Consider the following 27,694-nt stretch of genomic DNA (forward strand, 5'->3'; position numbering starts at 1 on the left):
TCTGGGTCGACTCACACGACACGTCAGAGAAATCTTAGTCATGTCATCATCAAAGGGCCTCACTGTTAATAGACAGGAGGCAGCAAGGCAGCTCTACACCTACACACAAAGAAGTGTTCCTCTACAAAAAGAGCTGGGAACACCAAAACGTACTTAGGAGCATAAAAAAACTAAAGAAAACTACACCTCCATCTGTTGTCAAGTGTTTAATGTGGTCCATATTGTTACGTTAATAAATGCCTGAGTTTCATCTATTGCAATCCATAAAAAGAGTAACACATTATACCTGATTTGCCAAGTTTATGGCTTTCAATGCCTTGTCAAGGTGCAGAGTGCAATCCCACTCGAAATAGGTTGTGGCTAACAAACGTAGCACTTTAGCCTGGAAAGGAAAGAAATAGCCACATATGAACATACATATGAATAGAAAATACTTAAATTCTAAGGTCATGAAAAATAAAAGCTCTTTGAGTCAAAAAATTGCCTGCCTGTATCAGGCATATAAGGGGATGGCTCAGTTCTGAAACATATCCAGTCTTAAAGCACTGCAGTACACACAGGACATGAATCAAACAGAGTTCAGAGGAGAACAGAAGGGTAGCAAGGAAAATCAGAGACCTGGAAAAAGCAGAGTGAAAGAAGAAATTGAAAGAACAGGAGGGACACACTTCACTGAGAGAAAAACAAAGAAAGAAAGAAACAAAACCAAACAAGATAAAGACATACATTATAATGGCTTTCAAATACATAAATTATTTATATAAAGAGGAAGAGATTAAGATCTCCATATCCGCTGTGGGGAGTAAAAGGATTAATAAACTTCTCAATGAGGCAGACAAACATCTATCAGAAATGACACAGCTGTAACTGATGATGTATTGAAAGAAGGGGAAGGGAAGAAGAGATGGTCTTTCAGGGTTTAGATTCAAATGTGATTTAAGGGCACTCATCAGTGACTGAGCTCTCAGACTGATGCTCATAGCAACTGAACTTGCAACTCTGCCAAACTTCATAGCAAACTCTACAAAGGAGGCCAAGAAATCACTGGTCAGGTTTGGCACATAAGAGGCAGATGATACACTGGAGTCAGTTTAACAAAATCCTTCTATTTGAAAGCAGATATTTCTCTATTTCTTACCTGCATTTTTTTGCCAACAGAATATTTCATGTCCATCTTCCCAATGTCATAACTCTGGCTGTCAATGATAAGCGAAAGTCAGAAACAAATGGGATAAGAGAGATAAATTCAGTCAGTCTTCTGATAGGTACAATATTCCTATTCTTAACCAGTTAGAAACCACATAAATCACACAAACTAAGTATTCACACAGTTTTAACCACAGAGATTTTGTAGAAGCAAGTGTTCTCATTCTCACCTGACACAGAATACAGTCATACACAAAAGCTATTCATGACTGGTCTCAAGATCACAGCAGATCAATAGCGGAGACAGAACCTAGGATTCATGATTCCCCATTCACCTTCTAAATGCTTAAATGGCAGCACAAAGGACCACTCAGGAGAAAACTCTGGAGTAACTCCACAAAACCAGATTCTAAATAAAGAACTACTAGAAAGAAAAACAATAACTGGGCATTTGTTTCCTGATCTAATATATTCTCAGATCAGAGAAATCTTAACCCACTAGATGGAGCCACATCTCTTTCACCAGATCGTTATTTTCACTTTGCGAGGCTTTATTTCCTCCTCAAATTCTGTCATCGGGATTTGGTATTTCATTTTTCACAAGAATAAAACATAAAATTATCTTCGAAGCACTACCTGTAATTAATTCCAAGCATTTCTACAAATCCTCTGCGACAACATATGTGACCACAATTATTTTGGATTTTTTATGCTGCCACAGATTTTCTTTTGACCATTTAAAAGAAAAAGAACAAGAAGAGATAAACCCAAATTTTCTGTGCTGAGGCTGTGACCATTGCACTAGGATACTCTTCCTGATAGCCTACCTTTTCTCACCCTTAGTAGTACCACAATAGTTATTTGGATCCTACCCAGCTCATCTCTAACATTTCCTTTTTCACCTTGATGTTTGTGTTTTTCATCAGTCATGGATTTGCTCTCAATGAAGCACCTCTTCATGAGAAATTCAAATACTGTTTAAAACAGATCAGTTTAAAACTGGTCAGAAGAATTCATCTACTCTCTTCCAAAGTTTTCAAATCCTTTCACTGTCATTTATGAATGGCACAAGAACTGGGAACAGCCTCTTCAGGAAAATAATCTGTTTTGAAGAAGTCTTAGGGAGAGAATTGATGAGAACCATGGAAAGATTTCATTCTAATGACATGGTAATCAATGTGGGAAGCAGACATAAATTTTAGGCAACAGAGTATGATCACCACAAAGTATCTGCTCAGCTAATTCGGTTCAGCTAAAATCTTTTATTCTCACATTTTTAATCAGGCCTCTGCTTTCCCTTGCTCTCCCCTTTCCTTCACATATATTTTTACATCTCAAAAGCAGGATTTTATTTTGTTTGTCCCTGCACATTACCTGAGCCAGAAGGAGCTCTCTTCATACCTCTTGGATTCATAGGTTTCCACTCCAAAATTGTAGCAGAGGATTGACAGGTAACAGGTCTGCAATAAAAGACTCCTGCTTCTATAATGTTCTTGTAAAACATCATTAGATCTGTGGAACTCCAGCCTCATGTTCTTTAAAATGCATTTTATTTCAAAGAAATAACCACAGTTATCACTTTTGGCCTTTTACAAGGGGATATTGAACATGACTAAAATGGAACTATAATTGTGTGAGAAAGGGAAGCATCATTAACCAGTCCGGGACACACAAAACAGCAGGATCTTGAAACACCCAAGGAACACAAAGTTCCTCAATAAATCACACTGAAAGCACTGGAACTGTGTAAAGTAAACAACAAAAATTAAAACTTGAGAGGAAAAACTGGAATATGACAACCTCATTTTTAAAAATGACAAAAAAAGTTTAATATATTTAAGTGAAGAGGACTCTACCTCTTCCATGATAGGCTTCTTCCCAGCATGTCTCTTTGGGGTTAAAAACAATCATCTGCATCTAAAGTTTTAGGAGAAAACCATTTTTGAATGCTTGCTTATTCAGAGCACTGTTGCTTTCTGCTTTACCAATCAGCCCTGGCAACATCTGTTCATAACAACTTGTCTTTCCTTTGAAATTATTTGCAGCTGTCATATGTCACCCAAAGAAGAGACAGAAAAATCATTTTATATGCTAGCAGGCTGCCAATATTTACATCCATTTTGTCTCTGCGGTAACTTTTTTTTTTCCAAGTATAAAGGATGTTTCTTGCAAGTGACTCAGGCAAAAATGAGAAAGGTAGCACAACATCTTGCTTCAAATTTATTATTTCTTTGCAAAAGCACAGACTCAGTAAGCATAAACACAAAAAAAGATGTGAACCCCTTATTTTTCATAAGTTCCCTTGTGAATGTTTTCTTTCCAGAACAAAAAGCTGACTGTACTGAGTACTGGTTCACAGACTACTGATGATCCACAAGCTGCAAATCCTCTCCAGCTGGTCTGGGGTGCCACACATCACTGTAACACAACGATTTCCTTGGGATACTCTCCAGGTGCTCTCTGGTGCAGTGGGACGCTGGCAGAGTTAAAGACTGACAGCTACCCAGCAATCCAAAAGTTTCACTCAGCAATCATTAGCTCTTTCCTTTTTCTTGTTTCTCTCTTTAAACCAGAAGTAAATTTTATCTCTCATGATCAGAAACCTTTCCCTCGTCTGCATCAGTGCTCCTGGTTTGTGAAGACAATTTATTATGAGAAGCTTAATATTGTTTAATGAAGGAGATCAAGCGGAAAGGATTAAATTCAGTTAAATGAGAGCAGGAATGCAAAGACCCCAGTGAGCATTTTCAAGAATTCACAGTAAGAAGCTCTGCTCTTATGATTCAGATCAAAGCCAGACCCCTGCAACCACTCAGATGCATGTGAACAAGGCCTGCGGATCACAAAACCCAATTTAAAATCAGTTTAACTGATTAAAAACCCAAATAATCTTCTACCATATTTCCCATACTTCCCTTTCAGGATTTGCATCTGCCTCTTTGAATTCTATTGCCTACAGAGACAGGAACAAAGTGTTTCCTAAGTACTGGGAAAACATGTAAGCAGAAGAAAATAAATGTGGGAAAGTTTATTCTGATATAAACATATTAGACTTTTATCTTTGCCAACAAAGAATTAGTCTGCATATGATAGTTTGTTTTATCTGTGTCACAAGAAATACAAAAAACACAGTCTAGTGCAATGGGAAGCCTCTACAGTTTCATGAAAATTAAGATTAATACTGAGGGTAGTAATAGACTTGCATATCAAAAATTTAGTAACAGCTCTTCTCTTGTCCCATCTGACCCCAGGCAAAAGTTCATATGGGTACAAATGAAGATACAAGATCAAGATGTAAAAAGCAGCCGGTTCTGTAGAAGAGCAAGTGGCATATTCAATTCAGAAATCTTTTTGCCTTGCTTGTGGATTTGTCTTCTCATTGTTTAGGAAGAGTTTATCATTCTATTTCAAATTCTCAATCACGAGAAGCAAGAAAAAAAAAATTCACTTTGAAAAAAAAAAGCCTGCTGTTTTCACGCCAAATTTTTAGTAAGAAAATTCCAGAGGAACCAATCACAAGAGACACACAGTTCAGAGTACTTTTCAAAATTTTATATGGCACACGTCATTCCTTAACAGATAGAGAGGAAAGCAGGTTCTTGAAGTTTGGAATGATAAAGAAAGGATGATTTCACTTACTTCTTTTGGCAATTTCATCAAAATATCTTTGCAGCGCTGCACACACCTCATTGCTTTCTGAAAATCCCCTTGAGCAACAGCCTAAGAAAGCAGCAGAGCAAGCCAATAAGATGTTAGTGTGCTACTGGTCTTTAAAATTCATTACAAGACTGGTTCTTTAAAATAGGACTTGAGTTGGGTTTTTCACACACAGTAAAGCAAAGTTGGGGATTAGATATCTGTCCTTACAGTGCTGTAATAATTCTGTGTATTTCCATATATATTGCCAGATGACAAAGTCATCCAGAAAAATCACTGCAGTCCTTAGGTAGTGTGCAAAGGCCAAATGCATGGGACAAGATCATTCAGATGCTAAGATGATACAGCATTTCAGAAAATCTTACATCACCTCTCCTTTTTGTCTCCATGACCAAACTAAAAATTCTGGGCACTGCTTTGGCCTGTTTAGGGCAGCTCCTGAGAATTTTGGAGATACCACTCCTCTTCTAGATACTGGGGTCAGCAATGTGATCAACAAAAGCAGGAAACTACATTTCCTTGTATTAACACTCCTATGTCTCTCATACTCTACAGCATTGATAAAGGACTCAGACACTTCAGTCAGGCACAGCAATTCCTCACAAAGCTTAGAATTTCTAAATTACATACTTGGAATTACTGTAATTTGTCTTGTTTATGCCCTAGAAAACCTTTAGCACTTTTTCAGACCTCTCTCATATTGCGCCAGGCTTGTTTTTTTAAAAACTATCACCATGACTCTTACCTCGCTGTACGATGCCAGAGGTTAAGACTTTAAACAAAATATCAAACATCATGGAAATTGCTATTTCCAGATCTTGTAATTTTGTACTGATTCTCCCACTGCTTAAAGCCTTCCTATGTGGAAAGTAGCATGTATGAGGTCATGGAAGAGAGGGTATTCATGCATAGCAGGATCTCTGATGGCATATAATATTAACAGCTTTGAGGATGTTCATGAGTTTGCAGAGTCATCAAAGTTGTAAGTTGCAGAAGACTTTGTACAAGTGCAAATACTTGTTAGATATGGACCTTGGCTATGTGCTGCCAGGAATACCACCTTCATATACCTTCATCAGCCTAATTGCAAATATAAATGCAGTATGATGAGTGTTCTAAGTGACTACACAGCAAAAGTGTACATGTGACATGAACTCAGCTTGGGGGAGCCAGGCTCCACACCAGTCCTACCCCTCTTCTTCAGCCATGCACAGGACACTGTTGGAACTGACACATTTATGATTCATACAGGCAGCTGTTTATTTTACAAACAGCCTTGCCAGCCAAATCATAGAGCAACAAATCTGAACTGGAAGATACAAACACCACGGCAAAAATGACTGCGATAAATCAGGGGAAATTAAAAATCATTAAAAGATTGCAACACTGAATGCAGGCACGAGATCTGCTATCTTACATCTAAGTGAAGGAAACATACCCCTCAGCAAGTCTTCAGTGCCAAGCATTCAGGTATCTAATAACTGGGTCAGAGTTTCCCTCTATACCTCTCGCGACTTATAAGGAAAACTGTGAAGAACACGTACTGATTCAGCTTGATAAGAGAGTACTTTGAAAAGGTTATTCTCCACATCAGCTCTGTGCTCATGAATATCTGCTTCACCATCGCTCCCCTTACGTAACTTTGCATACAGCTTCTCTATGTTCTGGAAAACAAAGCACAGGCATCACCCAAGGAACTTACAATGTGTATGTAAGAAATTAAAACTGGAAATTAAAACTTACACCCACGGCATTCTCTAGAAATCCATCAGCAAGATCAGCTTTTCCAACATCTATCCATCCTTTCCCAGTTTTCATAGACATCTGAAGGAGAAAATGGTAAGTCCTTTGTGAAAATAGTCCCTTTCAAGAAAGGCAAGGTAAGATCTCATTTTCTTGAGGTGTATCTAACACAGCACAAGGGTATTTCAGCTCTGCAATTTCTGACCAGCAACTCTCACTTCTGAATGAAGTCCTGAACACTTCGATGCAGCATAAGAATTATGGTGCCCTCCTCAACAATATTATAACATACTGAAATAAATGAATGTGTTGCTCATAACACATTTTGCCCTGTGAAAAGATGTGATGCTAACCAGACATTCCTAACTCCACTGTCTCAGCAAGGTAAAATACAGATCCCACTTCAGCCTGTACTTTGTTCTCTTAAAAGGGAAAAAACGGGATCATCAATTTTATCTTTCCTCAAGTGATGAGAAGAGACAGTCAGCAATACTCCTGCCAAAACACCAACTACCCTTCCAGAACTACACATATATCTCTACTCCCTCTCCAAAACAAGCATCATAAGATTTGAAGACTTCCCTGGGGGACCAACTGTACCTCATTGCTCACCCACAATTAGCCTTACCAAAATCTGCCTTCGGATGGTTCCCTCCGGAGGATCTGGGCCCTCACAAAGGCGGATCAGTCTGCAAGCAACAAGCCGCACTGCAAGGAAACAGTGCAGCCATTCATCAGCTTCCTTTGCACTTTGGCTTTGGCTTTGGTTTTTGTTTGTTGGTTGTTGTGTTTTTTTTTACAGAAAGTCAGGCCCTGCCATATCTGAAAGGCTGTTTGGCATTTGAAATTAAAAGAGAGAACAATTTGAAAGCTTCGGGAGTCAAAGCAAATCTGAATTTTAGCCAAGATGATTAAAATTGCTATTCAGGCAGTAAGGAATAAAAAAATATTCTCATTAAAATACCTATTAAACAATTTTGAGAGAGTTTAAGGTAAATACATGGTATTCAAAGACTTAATTACATTGCAGGTGCTCACAGTAACATGTCTTGAGAGCCTCAAAATAGCCTTGAGCAAAATAAGGAAATTAAGTTTAATAATCTTTACAAAGAAAAAAGCAAAAATATTTTCAGGCCTTCTTTATACATCAGGGATGGAAAAGACACTACTTAATGTATTTAAAACAGCCTCTCCCTGGCCCTTCAGCTGTGATCTGAGAGCATTACACTATTTTGTGTAAACTTACCCTTTTCCCTTTACCTGACACAATTTATATGATGTAGATTATACATAATTTTGACTATAATCCCTCAAGACAAGAATGTAGGCCTGATACTACAATCCCATAGAACCACAGAAAGAACACATTGAGGGAAAAGATGAAAAAGCTCACTTCTCCTTTCCCCCAGCCCTGCTCCAGGCTACCAAGAGAATCCACCATTTGTGTACCCAGCTAAAGCAGGTCAGTAAAAAGAGGATTTAGTTTTTCTGTATATAAACATTGATGAGATGATTAAAGAAACGATTTCACTTGATATAAACTAAGTGACCAACAGCCTAAATTTTACATCTGTTTTATTTCCATGTATTTTAAGATTAGAACCATGGCATCAGAAGGTAAATTGCAGCTTCCTTGTGCTCTGGCACAGAAATGAGGAGTGATAAAAATGCCTGCACTGATTGTGAGCTACAAGAAGGTACCTATTACACCTCCCTGAACAGTTTATACAAGCCCAACTGTACGTTCTCCTCTCTCTACACCCTATCTGCAAAGCCCCAAACAAATCTACAGCACTACATATGTGCCTGTCAGCAGCGAGCTGTTCACTTCCATGCTGCAGCACGGGGAACACATTTAGGAAGGTACAGAACATACGTACGTTTGGCTTTTTGCTCATCATTGACAACAGCACCCGTGTGTTTGGCCACAGCCCAGTTCCACAGGCTGACTGCACTCTCTTCAACCTGGATGGGAGAATTCCATGAGGTTTAATTTTGTCCTGCACGTGAGTCCCGTTGAAATTTACTACTGGAAAAAGAACCATCTTTCACAGGTACCACAGTAATGACCAGGTTTGTGCAACTCCCTCTGGCGTTGCAGTCAAAGGTGTGAGTTTTCCATAAAACTGTCACACGATCCCACAGGGACATCTTGAACAATGACCTGAAAACAGGCATGCTGAGTGGACCACACAGCATTTCTTCACCTGTAAGTATGGGTCATTCAAGTATACACAGCTGGCAGGGAGCACATACTCTTGTCACAAGCACATTTCATAAGACATAGTCTTACAAAGGCTATTTCACACCTGAAAACACGAGAGCACTTCTAAGATGAAGCAAGGTAAGACAGAACATGACTATGTAAATCCAAACTAAAGAGAACTAATTAAATCATATGGCAAGCAGCACATTTATGTCACATCATCCATCAGTGCCTTTGGCTTCAATTAGAAATTCTACATGAAAGGGAATTCTGTAAGGGAAGTGCCGGAATTAAGATGCATTCGAATATGTTCCTAAACAAATGCCATTAATTGAAATGTCCTAACCTACATTTCTACCAAGTCCAGACTTAGCAAAACATGACCTCACTCACCCCATCCATCTGGGATGCAAATTTCTCAGAAACACTCAGAGAGAAAAAAAATTTGTGCAATTTCACATCACCATGTCCAAAATACAACTGATTCCCTGGCAGCCTTCAGAATATATTATGTACACTGGAAACAGATTTAAGATCTGAAGGGATTGGAAAAGAATTGTAAGAATCTTATCAGGTTTGAGAAATATCTGTAGTAAGGCTTCATCTCTTTTACGTATCAAAAAGAAAACTGAGTAGCTAATTATTTTAAATACCTACACTGGGAACCTTTTGATATTAGCACCTGATAAACTTATAAATATAGAAAATGAGTACTTCCCACTCTAATATTATGTACTGGGTTTACCAGGCAGCTAAAATGGCGTGCTTGTTTGTTCTCTTCTTCCTCAAGTGTCTGCTGTCATACAGGATGAAAAGGACCTCTCCTCTGATCAAATACCAAACTGTTAACGCATCAGTGCTCCCTGCTTGCATTTTTACTTGAAATGACAGTTAGATATCACTAGAAATTTGAAATAATAAAAACCTGAACATCACCAGTAACTTTTCCCATTATCATCATAGAACAGTTGGAGTAGGAAGGGACCTTAAAGACCATCTTGTTCCAACTCCCCTGCCCTGGGCAGGGACACCTTCCACTAGACCAGGTTGCTCCAAGCCCTGTCCAATCTGGCCTTTGACACTTCCAGGGATGGGGCAGCCACAGCTTCTCTGGGCAATCTGTGACAGGGCCTCACCACTCTCACAGGGGAGAATTTCTTCCTAACATCTAATCTAAATATACCCTTTCAGTTTGAAGCCATTCCCCCTTGTGCTATGCCCAAAGTCCCTCTTCAGCTCATTGGGTGCCCCTTTAGGTACGAGAAGGGGCTTTAAGTTCTCCCCAGAGCCTTCTCATCTCTGGGCTGAATACCCCCAACTCTCAGCCTGTCCTAGGAAGGGTGTTCCAGCCCTCTGATCATCTCGGTGGCCTCGCTCCAACAGATCCGTCCTTCCTGTGCTGGGGACTGGAGCTGGACACAGCATCCAGGTGAGGTCATTGCAACACACTTTTACATTTAGGATCGACATTTCCCATTGATTTTTAAAATGTAACATTTCCCACTTTATTTTGGGCTACCACGACTCAAAAATGAACTGTTTTGTGTAGTGCCAAACACCGATCCTCGCCGCCGGGCGGTGGCGATGGGCGGCGGCAGCAGCGGGTGTTCGCAAGAGCTGCGGCACCAACCTGGGCGAGGCCCGCGGGGTGCGAGGCACACGCACCTCCCGGTCCCTCAGGTGGGCCGGGAGCGAGGGGCTCTCCCTGCGCCGCCCCCCCGGCCTCCTCAGGGAGGCTCCCCGCAGCCTGGAACAGCTCCTCGGTGAGCGCCGCGATTCGCGACGGCGCCTCCTCCCTCAGCAGCTCCCGCACCAGCCCTGCAACACAGGAGGAGAGCGGGGCGTGACACACAGCCGGGCGGCGTTTATCGGGGACGGAGAGCCCGCGCCCCGCGGCACCTTCCAGGGCGGCTACGCGCGGAACCTCCATGGCCGGGGCGGCCCCTCAGGGGCGGCTCCGTGAAGGGGCGCGGGACGGTGGGAACGGCGCCGCCGCACTGCGCGTGTGCCGGCCCGGGCCCAGCGCTCCCGGCGGACCTACTGCGCCGCCGATTGGCTGTTCTGCTCCTCCGCCCCGCCTCCCCGCCCCGAGCGACAGCTCTCTCAGCCAGTCGCGCGGCGCAGCGCGACGGCTCCACCCCCTCGCGAGCCGCCCGCGAGTTCCGGCGCGCGCGGTTCTTCCGGAAGCGTCCCGGGAGCGGGGCCGGGATCGAGGCCCGGGAGGGAGGCCCGGGAGCGGGGCCCGGGCGGGCGGGAGGGCGCGATGTCGGGGCTCCTGCACACCACGCTGAGCGGGCTCAACAGCGACTCGTACTGCGAGATCAGCCAGTACCGCGACCAGCACTTCAGGGTGCGCCTGAAGGGGGCGGGGAGGGCCGTGTCCGGGGCAGGGCCGGGATGGAGCGGGAGGGAGCGGGTCAGTGGGAGCGCTGACCCCGCCGCGTGCGCCTCTGTGCCCGCAGGGCAGCAGGCAGCTGCAGGAGAAGTCCCTGAAGATCTCCTCCACGCTGTACGTCGGCAACCTGTCCTTCTACACCACCGAGGAGCAGATCCAGGAGCTCTTCTCCAAGTGCGGGGATGTCAAGAGGATTGTCATGGGTCTGGACAAGATCAAGAAGACCCCCTGTGGCTTCTGCTTTGTCGAGTATCCTTTCTCTTCCCCTTCTGTCAGCCCGTGTGTGGTTACCACCTTTATTTCCAAGCACAGCTGTGCTGCTGCTACTGGAAGGGAGACACAGCCAGGTGCTTTCTGCCTTGGAAGGCACATCCCTTCCAACCTTGCACCTTGCTCTCCCCCACCTTAACTGTGAGACAGACTGTGCAGTGGTGCCCCACATCACAAGTGCCACCACTGCTATTCTTTCTGGAGGTGGCAGAGAGCTACTGTAATTTATTAATCTCTTTCATGGTTAAGGGCCAAAAGGAGAACTGAGTCCTCAGTCTGAGGTCTTCTGTGACCAGAGTATGCGTTGGCTTTCTCACCTCGGCTTTACACCTGAAGGAAGTAGCAGCATAAGCCACGGGGGCATTCCCAGGCACAGGGTACACGCTCATACAGGTCATGCCACGAGCTGTCTGTGCAGAGCTCCCCTTTTGTTCTGTTTCAGTCAAGTTTCACGTGGCATAAAGAGGCATATTACCTATTTCTTGCCCTTAGCAAGGCTTTAATGTCTTTGTTTCATCTTCTTGTCTCTGCAGGTACTGCCATTAAAGTACAGAATCCTCTCAGAGCGTTGGCCGGTTTTAGCGCAGTTTTTGATCCTGTAGGGAGGAAAAAGGCTGGAGGGCAGGGGTGGGGGGTTTTTTTTCTGTTTCTAACATACAATAGTTCTCTTTTTTTTATTTTCCCTCTGCCCAACAAAAAAAAGAAAAAAAAAAAAAAACAGGCTTAGATCTCCTTATAGAGTGCCTCAGATACTACACGAGGGCAGATGCCGAGCACGCCATGCGGTTCATCAACGGCACGCGGCTGGACGACCGCATCATCCGGACCGACTGGGATGCTGGGTTCAAGGAGGGGAGGCAGTATGGGAGAGGAAAGACTGGAGGACAGGTAAAGGCAATACCAGTTCACCCCCTGAACCTGATCCCCCCAAAAGGCTCTGTACTTCTTCGCTTGTTTTGTCTCACGCAGACTGTAAGGACCTGACGGCGAAGTTTAGTCGCTCCCGGCTTGTTTTGGTAACTGATGCTTGGTGTTAAAAGCTGGGAACAGCTTAAGGCCGTTTCCATCTAGGAGTCCAAACTTCCTGTAATGCAAGCAGAATGCTCCCAAATCCAAACCAGTACTCTTAAAATGATGCAGAATTTGTATGGAGGGGGACAGTGTAGCTGCCAGGCCAATCTCAGGACACAGCAGTTTGCCCCAGGGCAAAGGTGTGAGGTTCCTTTGCAGATTTCCAGGGTGGAGGGGATAAAATGTTCTGGGGGCCAAGCTTGGCAATTCAGAAAATTGGGCTGCAAAGCTGAATGAAAATATTTTGGGGTCTTCGTTGCTTATCTGAAAATACCTCGGCCATCAGATACATCACTATTTCTCATTTTCACCACCTTTTTGGTGGATTATTTGAAGAGATCTCAAACGAGTTGAAGTGCTTCTAACCTGAACTTCAGTTGCCCACCAACTGAACAAGGAGTGGGTGATGATTTTGAAGTCCAGGAGGAGACAGGAGTGCAGGTTACTGACGTGTGTGTTGTTGCTGTGCCCCAGGTGCGAGATGAGTACCGGACAGACTACGATGTGGGAAGAGGTGGCTTTGGCAAGATCATTCAGATGCAGAAGGCAAATCACCAGCCTGCAATCTATTAACTGCTGTGTGGTTCCTAGGTCATAGAGGGCTCTGTCCTTCCAGAGCTAGCCCTGTTGTCGCATTTGGGATCGGGGTATGGAGTGAGATCCAAGTTCCAGCAAAAGGTGGCCCTCCTTAGACTGTGGATATACATGTATTCATTCTCCCTTCCTTCTGAGCTAGAGAGGATGTTCTGTGCTGATACGGGGCAACAAGGGAAAAAAAAAGGACAGCTCTGCAGGATTCTGGGCAAGAAGAAGTGCAGCATGTCACACACACCTTATGCTATGACATCCTCTTCATGTTGCAGCTAAAGCAGGTGGCTTCCTCCAAGCTGCAACTGCAGCCATGGTTGCTTTCAAATGGGACATTTTAAGAGCTTAGCACCATCTGAGCCCTCCAGGTGCCTCGTGGGGATGCACAAGAGATTCAGGTTTCTGATTTACAACCTCACCTGCTTAAAAAGCAGTATCACTGTTTGGATGAGAGACGTGGAACAAGTCTTATTATCCACTTGGAGGTGCTTGTCTGCACATCTAGCCCTTTGTTTGGTCAGGGCCTGCAGAGCATTTCTCTTTGTGATGCCCCAGCGCTGCCTGGCTTTTCAGATCCTTGCTGTTCAGTGTGATTTTGTTAAAAAGTTTCTGTTAATTTTTTAAATAAACAGTTGTATTGGCTCTGGCTGAGGTGAAGGTAATTTTACCCCAGCAGCCCTCATGGACCTGTGCTTTGTATTGGTAGCTAGAAAGCTGGTTGATAACACACCAGTGTTTTGTCTACTGCTGAGCAGTGTTCCCACAGCATCAAGGCTATCTCTAACATTCTCCCCTCACCAGCAGGCTGGGGGGGGGGGGGCAAGATCTTGGGAGGGGGCAGAGCCAGCACAGCTGACCCAACCTGAGCAATGGGATATTTTGCTCAGCAATAAAAGCTAAGAGAAAGGAGAAGGGGGACATTCCTTATGAAAACATCTTTCTTCTGGAGCAGCTGCTGTGTGTACTGAAGCCCTGCTTCCTAGGAAGTGGCTGGACATCTCCTGCTGGTGGGAAATCAAGAATAAATATTTAGTTTTCCTTTGCTTCCACAGGCGACCTTGCTTTTGCTTGATTAAACTGCCTTTATCTTGACCCACAAGTTCCGTTTCCATCTCACTTTCTCCCTGCCCCGTCCTGCTGAGGAGGGGAGTGACAGAGCAGCCTGGTGGGTACCTGGAGTCCAGCCAGGGTCAGCCCCCCACAGTCCTGTTGGTTCCCAGCGTGAGGCCTGAGACCATGGCAGTTCTGTGTCAGTGTGCTATAGCTGTAGTATTTACTAAGCAGGCAGCTCCTGTCAGGTCACAGTTTGTTGGCTGCACTGCTTATCTCTTTGCTTTGCTGGGCTTGGGAACATGTTAGTACAAACCACTGCTCTGTGCTTTGCCCTGCACACTGATGGCCTTGCTCTGCTGGGGGAGCTGTCTCGTGGAGTGGATCAGGGAATACATCTCCCTCTCCCTAGCCGGGACTGGTGTGGGTGGCTTTATTGTGCAGGCTTGTGAGGTCTCTGCTCACCCTTACATGAGCTGTTTAATACTACTAATTAACACTGCTGGCATATCATGGGGTCTGTGTAATCTGGCGTCATCCTGGTGTAAGAGAAGGCAACTTTTGGGTGAGTCAGTACTAAAATGTGCCCTGCGGCGGCTGGTCCGTGGGTGGCAGAATGTGTGGAAGGATTTGGGCAGGTGCCTGGGCAGTTATCACCTCCCATAGCCCAGGACTTCACACCTGAACAGGCAAGTAACCCTGGCAAACTCACATGCCTCCTGACAGAAGGGGCCCCCAGTGAAAACCAGCAGCTTCTGGCACTGTGCTGGGCCTTGGCATGAGCCTGCTGAGCCACAGTTCAGGGCTATCAGAGGGCTGTGGTTAAGTCAGGGACCCAAGACACCTCTGAGAATATCTTGACAGAGGCTGGGGTACAAACTACATCTGAAGTCATGATAGTAGAGATACAAGAACACAATTGCCCCAGTCGTGAAAAACAAACGGTGGACATGGTGATCAACTATTAAGGGAGGAGGAGAAAGAGGGATTCAATCAAGAAGCTGGCTCTTCAGCAAAAAGGAACGAGGGAATTCAGACAAGAAGTGGAAACTACCCAGTCTGACTTCACCAGAACTTTGAGACATGCAGAAAGATTACAGACACCAGGCAGGTATGTGGGTTCCTGAGTGGTTGTCCCAGTGCTGGGGTAACGGGGGCAAAAGTCAGCAGGAAGACAGGTAAGCCCAGTGGCTATTCAATTCTTGGGAATAAAATGACCAGATGGATGTCATCACGTCCCTGTGGATGTGATCAAGGTAAGAACTATGCTAACAGCTAACAAGGAGGAGACACTAGCTTTCCTAAGTCTTGTGGGATTCTGAAGAATGCATATTCCAGGTTATTGTCAGCTTGTGAGCCCACTCCAACAAGTAACCCAAAAAAGGTAGGGACCAAAAAAGGTAGTTCCAAGCACCCTGCCATGGGCAGGGACACCCCTGAGGAGGGGATTGGTACAAGTGGCTTGGTGGGCACCTGGCATCCAGCCAAGGTCAGCCCACCCCAGCAGTGAGTCCTGTACCTGTTGCAGTTTGTGTGTCAAAACCACTTCCTCTATAACACAAACTGGGGTGGGGGGACACGTTTCTTAAGTGTCTTAAAGCTGCTGCCACTTGCAAACATATAGATAAACACTGAAAAGGGTGCACGAGTCTCCCTGTGTTTCTCTGCACTTCTGTCTTGGTGCTGGTTTTTCCTCTTCTGTTGTGCAGCAGCTGATGGCTGATGTCAAAAGCAAGTTGCTTGTGAAGTGTATTGGCTACTCTGAATCAGACCAGTACTTACGTTTCACATCAGCAGGTTCTGGGAGAACTTTCCCCGTCCTGTCGCCTGTTCCACCTGCTAACTGGAGTAGCCTGTGAAGCATAACAAATGCTCAGTGAGCACTTCAGAGAGGAAGGAACCAAGAACTCCCTTTCCTGTGTTTCTTCCTATTTTAAAAAGGCCATGGCTGGCACTCTCTAGCCTGTTCTTATGTCCAAACAAGGGACCAGAGGAGATGGAAACCCTTCTTGGTCTATCCCCAAGAACCTCTCAGCTAGGGCAGGTAATTCCACTGAACAAGTTAAATTCTGTCTGTAAATTTGGTTTCTATTGTGTAAATAATAGCAGCTGCTCCCTGCCCAGTAATGTGTCATCATGATTTTTCATGCATTATCTCATCTGGGGTGATAGAAACTGTTGCACATCCATCTGCAGACCAGGCATGTAAGTTAAATTAGTTTAACACTCACATGAAGTCTTGGTAACTGAGCTAGAGGAGGTGTTACATTTAGTTTGTTGAAATGTCTCCTACATGTTTGTTTTGCAAGTCAGGTTGCTGTGCCCGTACAACTGTCACAGGTCTTGAAGGAACTGCATGTTTATTCTTCATCAGGTTTAAGCAGTGACAGCACTGAGTGGCCTGTGATAAAGGCTGCCCCTGAGATGCAGTGAAAAGGAACAGGATGTTGATTTAAGAGTGAAAAATACGAGCAGTCATCTGTCCAGCTTTGCAAAGCACCACCAGCGTAAGATCCCTTGTGGAGAATATGAATTACAGAGGGAATAATTGCCTGAGTAAACACAGCAGGAAAATAGGAGAACTTAAGGAAGATGCAGAAGGGTAACAGCCATAAAATGTAGGATTAGCAAAAAATCTCATGTGTGTGAGGTAGGGAAACATAAGGCAAGCTTCGTATAGTGTCATATAGGGTCTCACACTTTGCACACACACCCCAGAGCCAGATGCACCAGGGCTGCCATCGCAGTAGGTGAGAAGGACCATCTCGTCCTCCCTCCCACACAAGAGGCAGACCACTTCACCCAGCAGGTCACCGTCAAACTCTGAGAAATCACTCCTCTTCCCAGCCATCTTCTCTGCTGCCAGAGCTGCCATCAGCTTCATGTGCAGGCACCAGCATGGCCTGTGCAGCCTCAAAAGGGTGTAGTCATAGCCCACAGTGACCAAGGATGGGCCCATGTGCATCACCAGCCTCCCCATCCCGTTGCCAGCACTCTGTGCCAGCATCAGGAAACTCACTTGGATCTTCTTGACCCCCTTCACGTAGACTTTGCCATGGTGAAGGCAGTAGGCAGTGATGGGGATGTGTCTTCAAACACCAGCTCACCCGTGCAGCCTGTGGGGATCCTGATGGTGGCAAAGAAGTGGGAGCTCATCAGGAAGTGGCCCCAACTGATGGAAAAATCATAAATCTGCTGCTTGCACTGCACATGCTGCCTCTGTCCCCTCCTCCTCGCACCACTCACTCAAGGGCTCACTTCCACCATGGTGAGGGTATGGGTGCTCTTGGGATACACTGTCTCATAAGAGAGGTACTCCTGGAAGCTCTGAGGGATCAGGATGAGGTCCTGCTGGGGGCAGGCGTGGTCACAGCATGTCATAAGCTCCAGGACAGACTGTGACAGGAACCACCCTCTGGCTGGTTGCAGTGTGGAGCAGGGAACACGAGTGGGAACCAGGTCACCAGCTGCAGCACTAGAAGAAAGGAGAGTAAGAGAAGAGCAACCATCTGGCAGCAAGCCATCATGCCAGGCCTGCAAAGGCAAAGCGAGGCGAGCATTAAGCCTGCATGATTAGAGAGCTCAGGGCCAGGAGGATTATCGGATGCACACAGCCTCCTGCCAGCTACTGGGTCATGCATGCTTATTCTTACCACAGAAAGCAGAAGGGTTGGGACCTGTCTGGAGCGAGGTGAGTGAGGAGTGATAGGAATCTCACCGGCTTTGATCTCCTGGAGCTCTTCTGGACAGCGAGGCCCGCACAGCACAACCCGGGGCTGTTGTAGAAATGTCGGGAGCTGAACAGTTTGCTCCATCATGCCGGTGACCCCATCTGCCTGGAGTCAATTCCCTGGATTCCAGGACTCGTGTCCTGCTGATGGATTTGTCCCACTCAGCAGCCACCGCTCCGCCAGCTGATCACCTGCAGGGAAGGGGATCTGATGGTACCCACTCGCTCACTGGTTTTACAGGGAAGAAGGTGGCACATCAACTCCTCAGGTTGAAGCATTTGGTGTCACAGAGCAGAACAGACTTGCCAGCCTATTTTAACTCCTAACCAGATTATTGTACCCAGTTTAAAATTTAATCTGCTGCTTCATCTCCATGTGCCAGGGCCACCCCCTTTCTGGTAGGGGAGCAGTGCAGGGGCAGCCTCTGCAGTGACAGCTCTTACTCCAAGGACTCAGTGTCACAGTTCCCCATCTCCACCCTGTCTCCGGCCTGTGTGGCCACACGGGCTCCTCTCAGCAGCCCCCCGGAGGTGGCATGCAGCTGGTGTGCAGAGAGCTACTGCGATGGCTCCACCAGGAAAGCTCTGTGTCCCCCACAGGCAGCTGGATACGAAATTAAGAACGCCACGGGATTAGGGTGGAGCCAGATGGGGAGGGAGGCTGAGAGTCACCCACTCTCTGCACCCCTGGCACCCTGACCCACCAGCACTGCACCCCTGGCATGGCCTGTGGCCAAGGCACACTGTCATCAGCCGGTGACCCCAGCCAGACCTCCACTGCAATGCTGCCCCGAACTCTTGCCTCCTCACCACGGCTTGAACCAAACACAGCAGGAGCCAGCAGCCTTCCAGCTCCCCTTTAAATCCAGGGGGATTTAAATGGCAACAGGGAGATCACAAACCAAGCCCTGGCTGTATCTCCCAGGGGAGTCTGAGTGTCCCCCTTGGCACTACAGCCAGCAAGGCAGTGCCGAGCCAGGAGCCAGCCCTGCTGCCCCTGCCCACGCTGGTGCCCATGCAGTGGCAGAGGCAAAAACAGGGGAGGGCTTCAGGTGTGTTTGGTGCTTTGCCAGGCCTGGAGTTGCCCTGGGGAAGGCCCATGGCTGGGCAGCAGGAGGAACACAGCCTGTGCTGCCAGCCTGGGTGGAAGTGCCCAGGCTGTCAGGGCAAACCGCAGGCAGCTGTGTGTGGGGCTGAGCACTTCCTTCCCCTAAAGGGTGGGTCGTCACAGGCCCCTCAGCAGCAAGACCAGGATCTGCTTTTTTGGTGAGTTTTCTCAAACCAGAAAATGGCCCCTCCCTGACTGGCACAGGAGGGGAAAGCCTTGGGTAACAGCACCTGAAACCAGGGACACAGGTGCCAGGGGGTCTGCAGGCTCAGGGCTCAGCAGGGCCCCATGTACTGCCCCCGGCCAGAAGATACCCACAAGGTGGGGTGGTGAAACAGTGTGGCACACCAAGGCACCAGCTTGACTAGGAGGGCTGGAAGCAGCCGTGAGGAGCCAGTGCCAGGAGCCAGCTGCCCCTGGGGGCTGGAGCCTGAGGCTCTGGCAGGGCACCCCAGCCCAGGGCACCGGGGCAGTGAGTGCCTGGCCTGGGGTCAGAGTAGGTGCTGCAGCCCCTTTTACTCCAGGCACAGCCCTGGTCAGGGCTCACAGCTCCAGCACAGGGGCCAAGCAGAGCTGATGGTGCGGGTGCCTCGCTGCTGACCGTGCAGTGACCCTGTGCCATTGCCAATAAACAGGGAGAGATGCCAAAACCAAGCACAATCCATCTGCCCTAAATTAGTTCATCTTGAATAATAATGTCAGGTCTGATTTAGACCAGACCAGAATCTGGAAAATCATCATCTCACATGGATGCAGCCCAGCTCCTGGCCATGCTTCTTCTGCAATCATTGCTGGCATCTCCAGGAGATATTATCAAGGTCTTTACTGCATCCGCTGCTCTGGGACCTGGTGACACAATCCCTCACAGCACAGGGCCTGCAAGGCAGGACCATGACAGGATGCTGTCCTGCCCCTAGGTACCAGCAGCACTGGTTCGAGCTGGCCTGGAGCACTGCTCCACAGCTCCTGGCTCACAAGCTCACTGTCCCCTCCCAGGGGACAGTGCAAGGGCGGGTGGTTCCAGCTGGAAGATTTTGGGCAGGGAGCTCACCCAGCACAGCCTAGCTGGAACCAGGCATTGTTCTGCACTGGCACCAGCCTGGTACCCACCTCGGTAGCATGTAGGGACCTGCTGAGGGGCCCATGACCACAGGGCATTAACAGGAGATGCAGCAAGATCAACAGAGACAAGAACTTAAAAAATATTTATGAGGTATAAAAACTGGCATTAAAACGCAAACTGTACAAACACATGTGAGGTTGGACAGCAGTACAGCTACACTGGGGACATCTTCACGGACACTGGAGCTAAGCAACATGGCCAGGGCAGCACAAGGCTCAAGTAGAGGATGCAAATCACAGGCCAGCTCAGTCCTGTGCTGGCAGGGAGTACGGTCTGCTGGCAGTACTGTGAGGATCAGAACGATTCATAGCAAGCCCCTCTGCCCAGCTACAGACATGGATGCCATGTACACAGCTGGCACTTGGAAACCCCAGAGAGGAGGTGGTAAACACAGCAACGTGACGGAACAATTACCACTGCACCACTGTACCATCATGTAGGGCCTCCAATGCACAGGGAAAGCAGTTTTCGTGGTAGGAGGGCCGTATCATTGTTGTTGCTCCTCAGCAGGACAGAGACCAGGCCTGGCCCACCAGCACTCCCACCCAGCCTGGAGACCTCTGCTCTGTGAGGGGAAAGGGCAGCACATGACCAAGCTCCGCAGTCCTGACTCTGGGACTCCCTATAGGAGAGGGGATGGATGCACTGTGCGGATCATGATCTTGTCCCCAAGCGGGAACACTGGCAGGGGTCCATGGAGTGCTTGTGCCTAGTACTTCAGACTGCAGCAGCCCCGGGGCTGAGGTCCAGTCCAGGATGGTGAAGAGGCTTTTCTTCTGCATTTTTCCCTTCCACACTGTTCCGAATCCCATAGCCAAAGTAAATCCCGAAACCTGCAGGACAGTTTCCATAATGAAATGCACAATGGTGGGCTGCCAGCATTAACATCCCCCCAAGGAGAGACCTGCAGGCATCATGCTCCCTGCCACAGCACACCTACCCAAAACCATCCAGATGGCAAACCGTATCCAGGTGCCGGGACTCAGCTGTACCATCAGCAGGATGTTAACAAAGATGCTGAAGATCGGCAGCAATGGGAGGAAAGGTACCTGCAAGGGATAAGTTGTGGTGTGTCAACTGTGCCTTGAGGGACCAGGCCGGGTTTGAGGATGCTGGTGGCCACAGAGGGACCCCATCCCCACCACACCCAGAGGATACCCGGGCACTTCCACACTGGGGATTGCACCTCAGAGAGGTCTGAGGGCTCTGGGCCTTCTTGGTAACTGCCTGGTAGCAAGCCCTGGCAGACCCTGCAATGCCCAGATCCTGTTGGAGTCCATGGGGGTGCAGATGCCAAGCTGCAGGGGGCTGCACTCACTTTGAAGTTTAATCGCGCGTTGCTCTGCGGCTGCCTCCAAATGATGATGGTGGGAATGAGCAAAGCCACGAGGAGCAGCACCAGGACCACGATGCAGCCCACATCGGTGTCCTTCAGAGCAGCCACACTGAAGGTCAGGAACACGCAGAGGCCTGTGACCACCGTGGCTGCAAGAGAGGGGTTAGTCAGGGGGCTGCGTTGCCTGTGGCCTCCTTGGGACCCTGAGCCTCACCAACAGCTGGGCTGAGGCACCCATTCCTCTTGGTCAGGTAGGGGCCAGCACCTGTCGTCTCCAACATCCACCCCAAAGCCTCAGGAAAGCGTTTTGCTGGAGGTGCTTGCCAACCCAGCAAGCTGCAGGGAACCTGCGCTCAGCTGGGCTCAGATCCAGCTCTGACACTTACCCAGACCTGGCTGAGCCACCCCATTCTGGCTGCACAATGGAACCACTGAGGGACAAGCCAAAGCAAACCAAGCCAAAGCACTCTCAAGGGGTTGGGGACCACCTTCACTGGTGGCCAGTATGGGCCAGGCTCATCGCAGGGATCTCCCGTGACCACCCACACATGCTTGGCTTAGCACCCATGTCCACCAACAACCCCCGTGCACCCCAAAAACCACAGCTGTACCCTGCACTTGGCACCCTGCTCAGGGCAGGTGGGTTCAGCACTCACTGGCACTGCCAACAGCAGCTGGCAGCCTGTGCTGCCTGGCCCCTCTCCTCCGCCTGGCCCCTCTCCATCCCTTCCCAGCTCTGCAGAGATGCGCCAAAAACGCTCCAGCCCCTGGCAGGAGGGGACATCAACTGCCAGCTCCCACTCACTCACCAATGACCGAGACACAGACATAGACGATGCGCCCCGAGAGCGCAGTGGGGGTGTCCGAAGGTGGGTTAAAGAGTGTTGAACAGGACAGTGTCTCTTTCTGCTGGGCACTGGCAGCAGTGATGGTTGGATTCATGATCACCCTCTCCTCCTCGTTCCCATTCAGCTCCAGCATTTCCATGGCCTTCGGGGAGTTCAGCTGCCCAGACTGGTACCTGAGCAGGTAGGACAAGATTGATAGCAGCAGAGCCCACAGAACTTCGTAGCCCAGGGGGACAGTGGGCAGCACCCTCATATTCCTGCTGCTCCAGCAGTGGCCCCAGGACAGCCACTACAAGGATATGCCCAGAGACACCTCACAGGCTCTCGTGAGCAACCTCCACCTTGGGGGCTGGACACTTCCCCAGGCTGCATGCCCCCAGGAAAAAGCTGTGGCTAAAATCCCCCGGGGTCGATGCAAGAACATCCACCCTGGGCACCACCACACAGAAGGAGTCACCCACCGGAGGATGAGCACGCACACCGCCACCAGGGAGTAGGCCAGCAACGTGCCGATCGACATGAGGTCCACCAGGTCCTTCAGGTCAAGCAGGAAGGCCAACACCGCTGCAATGAGGACACACAGCATGAGCACAGCTCCAGACCACTGCGGGGCCGAGTGTGAGGCGGTGGCCAGGAGCCTTACCTGAGAAGAGCCCCGAGGTGATGGTGGCTAACAGAGGGGTCTTTGTGCGATCGTTGATGTTGGAGAGGGGCTTGAAGAGCAGCCCGTCCTCTGCCATGGCATGGATCACTCGGGGCATAGGAAACATGGAGCCCAGCAAGCTGCCGTGGGGAGAGATGGCTTAGGGCCTGCCAGGCAAGCTGTCCACACCCACCACCCAGACAGGGATGGGACTGGCTGTGTGCCAGGAGCAGGACAGAAGCTGGGCAGAGCAAATCCCCAGCCCAGCCTGGAAGCATGCTGCCGATCCCTGCGCTGGGCCAGGCAGTGCCAGGAATAGGGCCAGTCCTACCTGGTGGAGAGGGCACAGAGTGAGCCGACGGCAACAGCATAGCGGGCGGGCTCCCAGCCAACTGCCTTGAAAGCCTCGGGCAGAGGGCTGTTCTTGTTCACGAGGAAGTAGGGCACCATGAGAGTCAGGGACGCAGAGACCCCGAAATAAGCCACAAAGCAGATGAAGAGGGATACAATGATGCCAATGGGGATCGAGCGCTGTGGGTTCCTGGCTTCCTCCCCTGTACAGAGAGAAGAGAGAGCATGTGTCCCCACTCCATGGCACAGCATGGGGCAGCTAGCCCCAAGGCATGGCAGCATGGGACTGGGCAGCAGCAGGCAGGGGCTGTTGGAGAGGAGGGGTCTCCAGCCGTGCTGCTGTGCTGGCAGAAGCTTTGGCACTGCTGAGAGCAGAGGCGTGTGGCTGCAGCCTTGCCTTCCAGGGATGCAGCGGCCTGGCAGCCCCCCTGGCCATGCCAGCTCTTTACCCCCACCCCTCCCTGTCCCTACAGAGCCTGCTGAATAGAGGTTCTCCATACACCTCGGCTTTGCAAAGATGTGCTGCGCCACACTCCCAGCAAGGGGCTCGGCAGTGGTGTAGGAGGAAAGGAGGCGGCTGCTGGGCAGCCCCTGGGGGCAGGGAGGCACAGGCAGGTCAGGCAGAACAGCCTGTACCAGCCACCCACTAAGTAGATTTCTGGAGGAATGAGAGGAAATTAAGAGGGCTCCCTGTGTTCCAGGAAGCAGCAGTTCTGCACGAACCCAGTCATTTAGAAAAAGGTTGCTTGAGGCTGGGAAATAACTAGGAGGCACTAACAATTCCCAGGACTGTTGCAGCCTCAGCTCAGCAGTCAAAAGGCTCCCTGCTGCTCCGGGAGCTGCCTGCACAGGCAGGGTGCAGCCCTGCTCCCACCATGTGGTGTAACGAACCCCTTTTCCTGCAGCAGGCCAGGCTGTGAGCCCTTTCGCCTGGCCCAGCTGGAGATACTCTGCAGGGAAACCTCCCAGGGGTGGTGGGACCAGCTGTTTCCCACGCCATGGAGCATCCTCCCCAGCAGATCCCAGACAGCTGCTGGCTGTGCAGGGGAAATGCCCACACCACCCTCACCCAAGGCAGTACCTGTAGTGGCAATGCAGTCAAAGCCCACGAAGGCATAGAAACAGGTGGCAGCGCCAGTCAGTATCCCTTCCAGTCCAAAGGGGACAAACCCACCGGAGCCAAAGGCTCTTTTCCTGGAAAGCAGGGAGGAGAGCAGCTGCCGTGGGGTCCATGGACAGTGGAGCCTACGCCTGCCCTGTGCCAGACCCTGGCCTAGCACAGTTGCTCTCCTTACATGTATTCATGTGGGTCCGGGTGCGTGAGGTTGACATAGTCCTCCTCCGAGAGCTGCCAGTTCTTGATGTCCCCCTTGACGAAGCCAGCGATGATGACGAAGCTCAGCACCAACAGGTTCACCGCCGTGAAGATTTTGTTCACAAGGGCGGATTCGCTGACACCAAAGGCCAGCAGTGCTGTGGGGACAGAAGAGGTGAGTGGGGACCCACTGGGCCTCCCAAGCCACCACCCACAGTGCCACGGAGCCGCTCCTATGCACACTCACCAGTAAGCAGCGCAATCAGGATTAGTGCAAAGAAGTCCGGGCGCTCGGCCAGCACCCCTGGCAGGTGCAGTGCAGTCTTGTTGGCGAAGAAGGTGGAGATGTGGTTGCCAATGATGTTGTCAAATGCCGCACTCCAAGCTCGAGCCACACTGGCCGTACCTTGTCGATGGCAAATCCATGCATCAGTCTGAGCCCAGGGCAGAGTGGCATCGCCCACTCCCACCTCAGCACCCACCTCCCTGCTGATCCCACCCCACAGCACCACATGCCACCCCCAGAAACCTCCCCCCATGCTGAAAAGAGCCCAAGCACACATGCCAGCACGCTGCCTGGCCTCGTACCTATCACATAGGAGAGAATGAGGTTCCAGCCGGTTGTAAAAGCCCAGATCTCACCAACGGTGACGTAGCTGTAGAGGTAGGCAGAGCCGGCCTTGGGGACACGGGCCCCAAACTCTGCATAGCAGAGTCCAGCGAGTACCGATGAGAAAGCAGCTACCAGGAAGCAGAGAACTATGGAGGGACCGGCCATCTCCTTGGCTACCTCCCCGGCCAGCACATACACGCCGGCCCCCAGTGTGCTGCCCACCCCCAGGGCTATGAGGTCCAGTGTGGAGAGGCAGCGGGCAAAACGCGTGTCGTCGGAGCTCAGATCCACCACGCGCCGGCGGATCAGCTTCTTCCCAATACTGGTCATTTTTTCCCTGAACATTTTGTCCTCTCCTGGGCGGTGCTCAGCTGCTCAAAAGCCCTGCAAGAGAAGGGACCATAGAAATATGAAGCTCAGTGTCCCTCAGGCAGCAAGACCAAAGCTGCAGGGAGCAGGGCAGGCAGCGATGCCCAGAGGACCCTGCTCCTAGCTGACCCATCAGCACCAAGCCCCTGCCACGCTGCTAGGGCAGAGACTCTGGTGGGTCCCTCCAAGGCACTGTGGGGCTGCACATACCCCACCTGCACAGCTCCTGCACCAGAACAGTGAGCCAGGGATGGACCCACTGAGTCCATGGTGGGAAACAGGCTCATTGCTCAAGCACTGTATGGTCCCAACCACGGGGCCCCTGGGCACGTCCCAGAGCTTGCCCACTGTTTTCCAGCAACTCCCCACTGATTTGGTAGCCTGTAGATCCTTCAGCCCAAACTCGACTGCGGGTGCATCCCTTCGGCCTGGCGTGTGGGTGTGCACATCAGCAGTGGTGGGGAGACAAAGCATTCCTCCGGCAGAGGATTTGGCAGGCTGGGCTGACTCACTGGGATGCAGCCATTCCTTTTTCACTTTCAGCTTCTGCACCACACCCTCGACAGGGATGTGTAACCAGACACAGCACAGGCCCCCAGCACAAATCCCCTGCCTGCCGACAGTGCTTGCCAAGCTGCCTGCAAGCTCTGCAGGCTCTAATCACCCTGAACGTCTGAGCAACAGTATCCTCTGGCTCACAGGAGCCATCCATCCCTGAAAGGCTCTTAAGATGAGCACCTTGTGAAACAGGCATCCAGCACAGGGTGAGAGGAGCCGCAAGGAAAGTGACTCCCAATGCCCACAGCCACGGCTGGCACTTGTGCCCATCACTGAACCATCCACCCACCAGCATCTTCTCCCTGCTGGCTTCTCCTTTCATTGAGAAAGGAAACACATCCCAACCAGGTGCCCAGGGCAGCACCAATGCTGCGCTGCATGGATCAGTGTAACTACAAAAGGATAACTTTGTGACTCTTTTCCATAGAGGGGGGTTATCAGTTAGGGTCACAGGGGCAGCCACCAGTGGCAGCCACCAGTGGCTGCTTCCTCATAACTAGCAAACCTGCCAGTTTCAGAGAAACCTCCTCCCGAGCTCACACTTCCACAGAACCATTTCTGAAGAAACCTCCTCCCGAGCTGGCACATGTCACATTCAGCCTTGGCCCAAGGAGTTGTTCCAGCCTGCTAAGCCTCTGGGAATAACTGCCCCAGCACTGGCACCCTCCCCAGCCACTACATGGAGAGCTCTGGCTGCCTTCCCCAGGTCTGCTCGATTGTTCCAAGGATTTCTGACACCAGAGTGAGCTCCGGAGTTGCAAGGAAGGGGCTGGTAGCAGAAACGTGCTCCGCCCTTATTGCGAGAGCATGGCCGAGGAAAAAAGGCGCGAGTGGCACCGAGGAAGATGGGGGGCAGCCTCCCCTTCTCCCGCCCTGCCCGATGCTGGGAACGCGCTGAGCATCCGGATGAGCACCAGTCTCTGTCAAAGCCGGCCGAGGGACAGCGCTCGGCGGGCACCGGGGGAGCCGCGGCCCACGGCCGGAGGAGGCTCACTGAAAGCCACGTTGTCACCCGACACGGAGAGCGCGCAGCGAGCTACGGGCGGGCAGAGGGGCGGAGAAGCAACGTGTTGGGCTACAACAGGAGCCTCCTGCTGCATCCCAGTGCCCACCGCATCCCGGTGCCCACCGCATCCCGGTGCCCACCGCACCCCGCCGCGACTCGGGGCAGGTGCCGGGGGCCGCCAGCCCCCGCTCGGGACCATTCCCCCAGCCCCCGCGGGGGCATCTCCGGTCCCGAGGAGTGCCAGTCAGGCTCGGTCCCGCCTGGGTGTCTGGAGCAGCCCCGGGGATGGAAAAGCCCGAACGGGTCCGCCACGTGCGGGCGGGAGCTGATGCAAGCGCAGCACTGGTTGGGCCAAGGCCCCTCCCGGCGCGGCGGCGGCGCCCGCCAACACTCACCGGCGGCGCGGCTCGGCACGGTTCGGCACGGCTCGGCACGGTACAGCTCAGCTCGCTCCGGTGCGATCCCGTTCAGTTCAGATCAGATCAGCTCTGCTTCGCTTATTCTGGGAACAAGCCGCCGGGCGCCGGAGCTGAAATGAAGGGCGGGACGGCTCCGCCCGGTTGATGAC

The 27,694-nt window shown here is 50.1% G+C and overlaps 3 protein-coding genes and 1 pseudogene across 3 annotated transcripts in view; 1 reads left to right on the top strand and 3 right to left on the bottom strand.

Annotated features, from left to right (window-relative positions):
• TEX11 (testis expressed 11) overlaps positions 1-10,779 on the bottom strand; it is a 29,452-nt gene extending 18,673 nt beyond the window's left edge. Inside the window, exons 1-10 of the mRNA XM_027721881.2 lie at positions 10,652-10,779; positions 10,383-10,570; positions 8,427-8,511; positions 7,175-7,254; positions 6,547-6,627; positions 6,348-6,467; positions 4,786-4,866; positions 2,521-2,606; positions 1,139-1,196; positions 287-382 (exon numbers count right to left, since the gene is read on the bottom strand). Coding sequence (XP_027577682.1) covers positions 287-382; positions 1,139-1,196; positions 2,521-2,606; positions 4,786-4,866; positions 6,348-6,467; positions 6,547-6,627; positions 7,175-7,254; positions 8,427-8,511; positions 10,383-10,570; positions 10,652-10,682 — 906 coding nt within the window. The 5' untranslated portion in view covers positions 10,683-10,779. The remainder of the gene's footprint in view (positions 1-286; positions 383-1,138; positions 1,197-2,520; positions 2,607-4,785; positions 4,867-6,347; positions 6,468-6,546; positions 6,628-7,174; positions 7,255-8,426; positions 8,512-10,382; positions 10,571-10,651) is intronic.
• Positions 10,780-10,953: 174 nt separating this feature from the next.
• Positions 10,954-14,168, top strand: LOC113988372 (nuclear cap-binding protein subunit 2). Its single transcript, XM_027721891.2, has 4 exons — positions 10,954-11,102; positions 11,215-11,396; positions 12,167-12,305; positions 12,963-14,168. Exons 1-4 carry the CDS (start codon positions 11,016-11,018, stop codon positions 13,059-13,061), a joined length of 507 nt encoding a protein of 168 aa, XP_027577692.1. The 5' UTR covers positions 10,954-11,015; the 3' UTR covers positions 13,062-14,168.
• A 2,319-nt stretch (positions 14,169-16,487) lies between these two features.
• LOC113988375 lies at positions 16,488-18,069 on the bottom strand (annotated as a pseudogene).
• Positions 18,070-20,142: 2,073 nt separating this feature from the next.
• Positions 20,143-27,678, bottom strand: SLC7A3 (solute carrier family 7 member 3). Its single transcript, XM_027721892.2, has 12 exons — positions 27,522-27,678; positions 25,169-25,577; positions 24,828-24,986; positions 24,561-24,738; positions 24,347-24,459; positions 23,246-23,468; positions 22,915-23,054; positions 22,733-22,835; positions 22,233-22,444; positions 21,406-21,572; positions 21,028-21,136; positions 20,143-20,920 (listed from the first exon to the last, which is right to left on the bottom strand). The coding sequence occupies exons 2-12, from the start codon at positions 25,536-25,538 to the stop codon at positions 20,805-20,807; spliced, it is 1,890 nt and encodes a 629-aa protein (XP_027577693.1). The 5' UTR covers positions 25,539-25,577; positions 27,522-27,678; the 3' UTR covers positions 20,143-20,804.
• Between the last annotated feature and the right edge of the window lie 16 nt (positions 27,679-27,694).

The sequence above is a fragment of the Pipra filicauda genome, unplaced genomic scaffold, assembly GCF_003945595.2.
Source record: "Pipra filicauda isolate LSUMZ 115617 unplaced genomic scaffold, ASM394559v2 scaffold9_size5747161_pilon, whole genome shotgun sequence".
Classification (NCBI taxonomy): Eukaryota; Metazoa; Chordata; class Aves; order Passeriformes; family Pipridae; genus Pipra; species Pipra filicauda.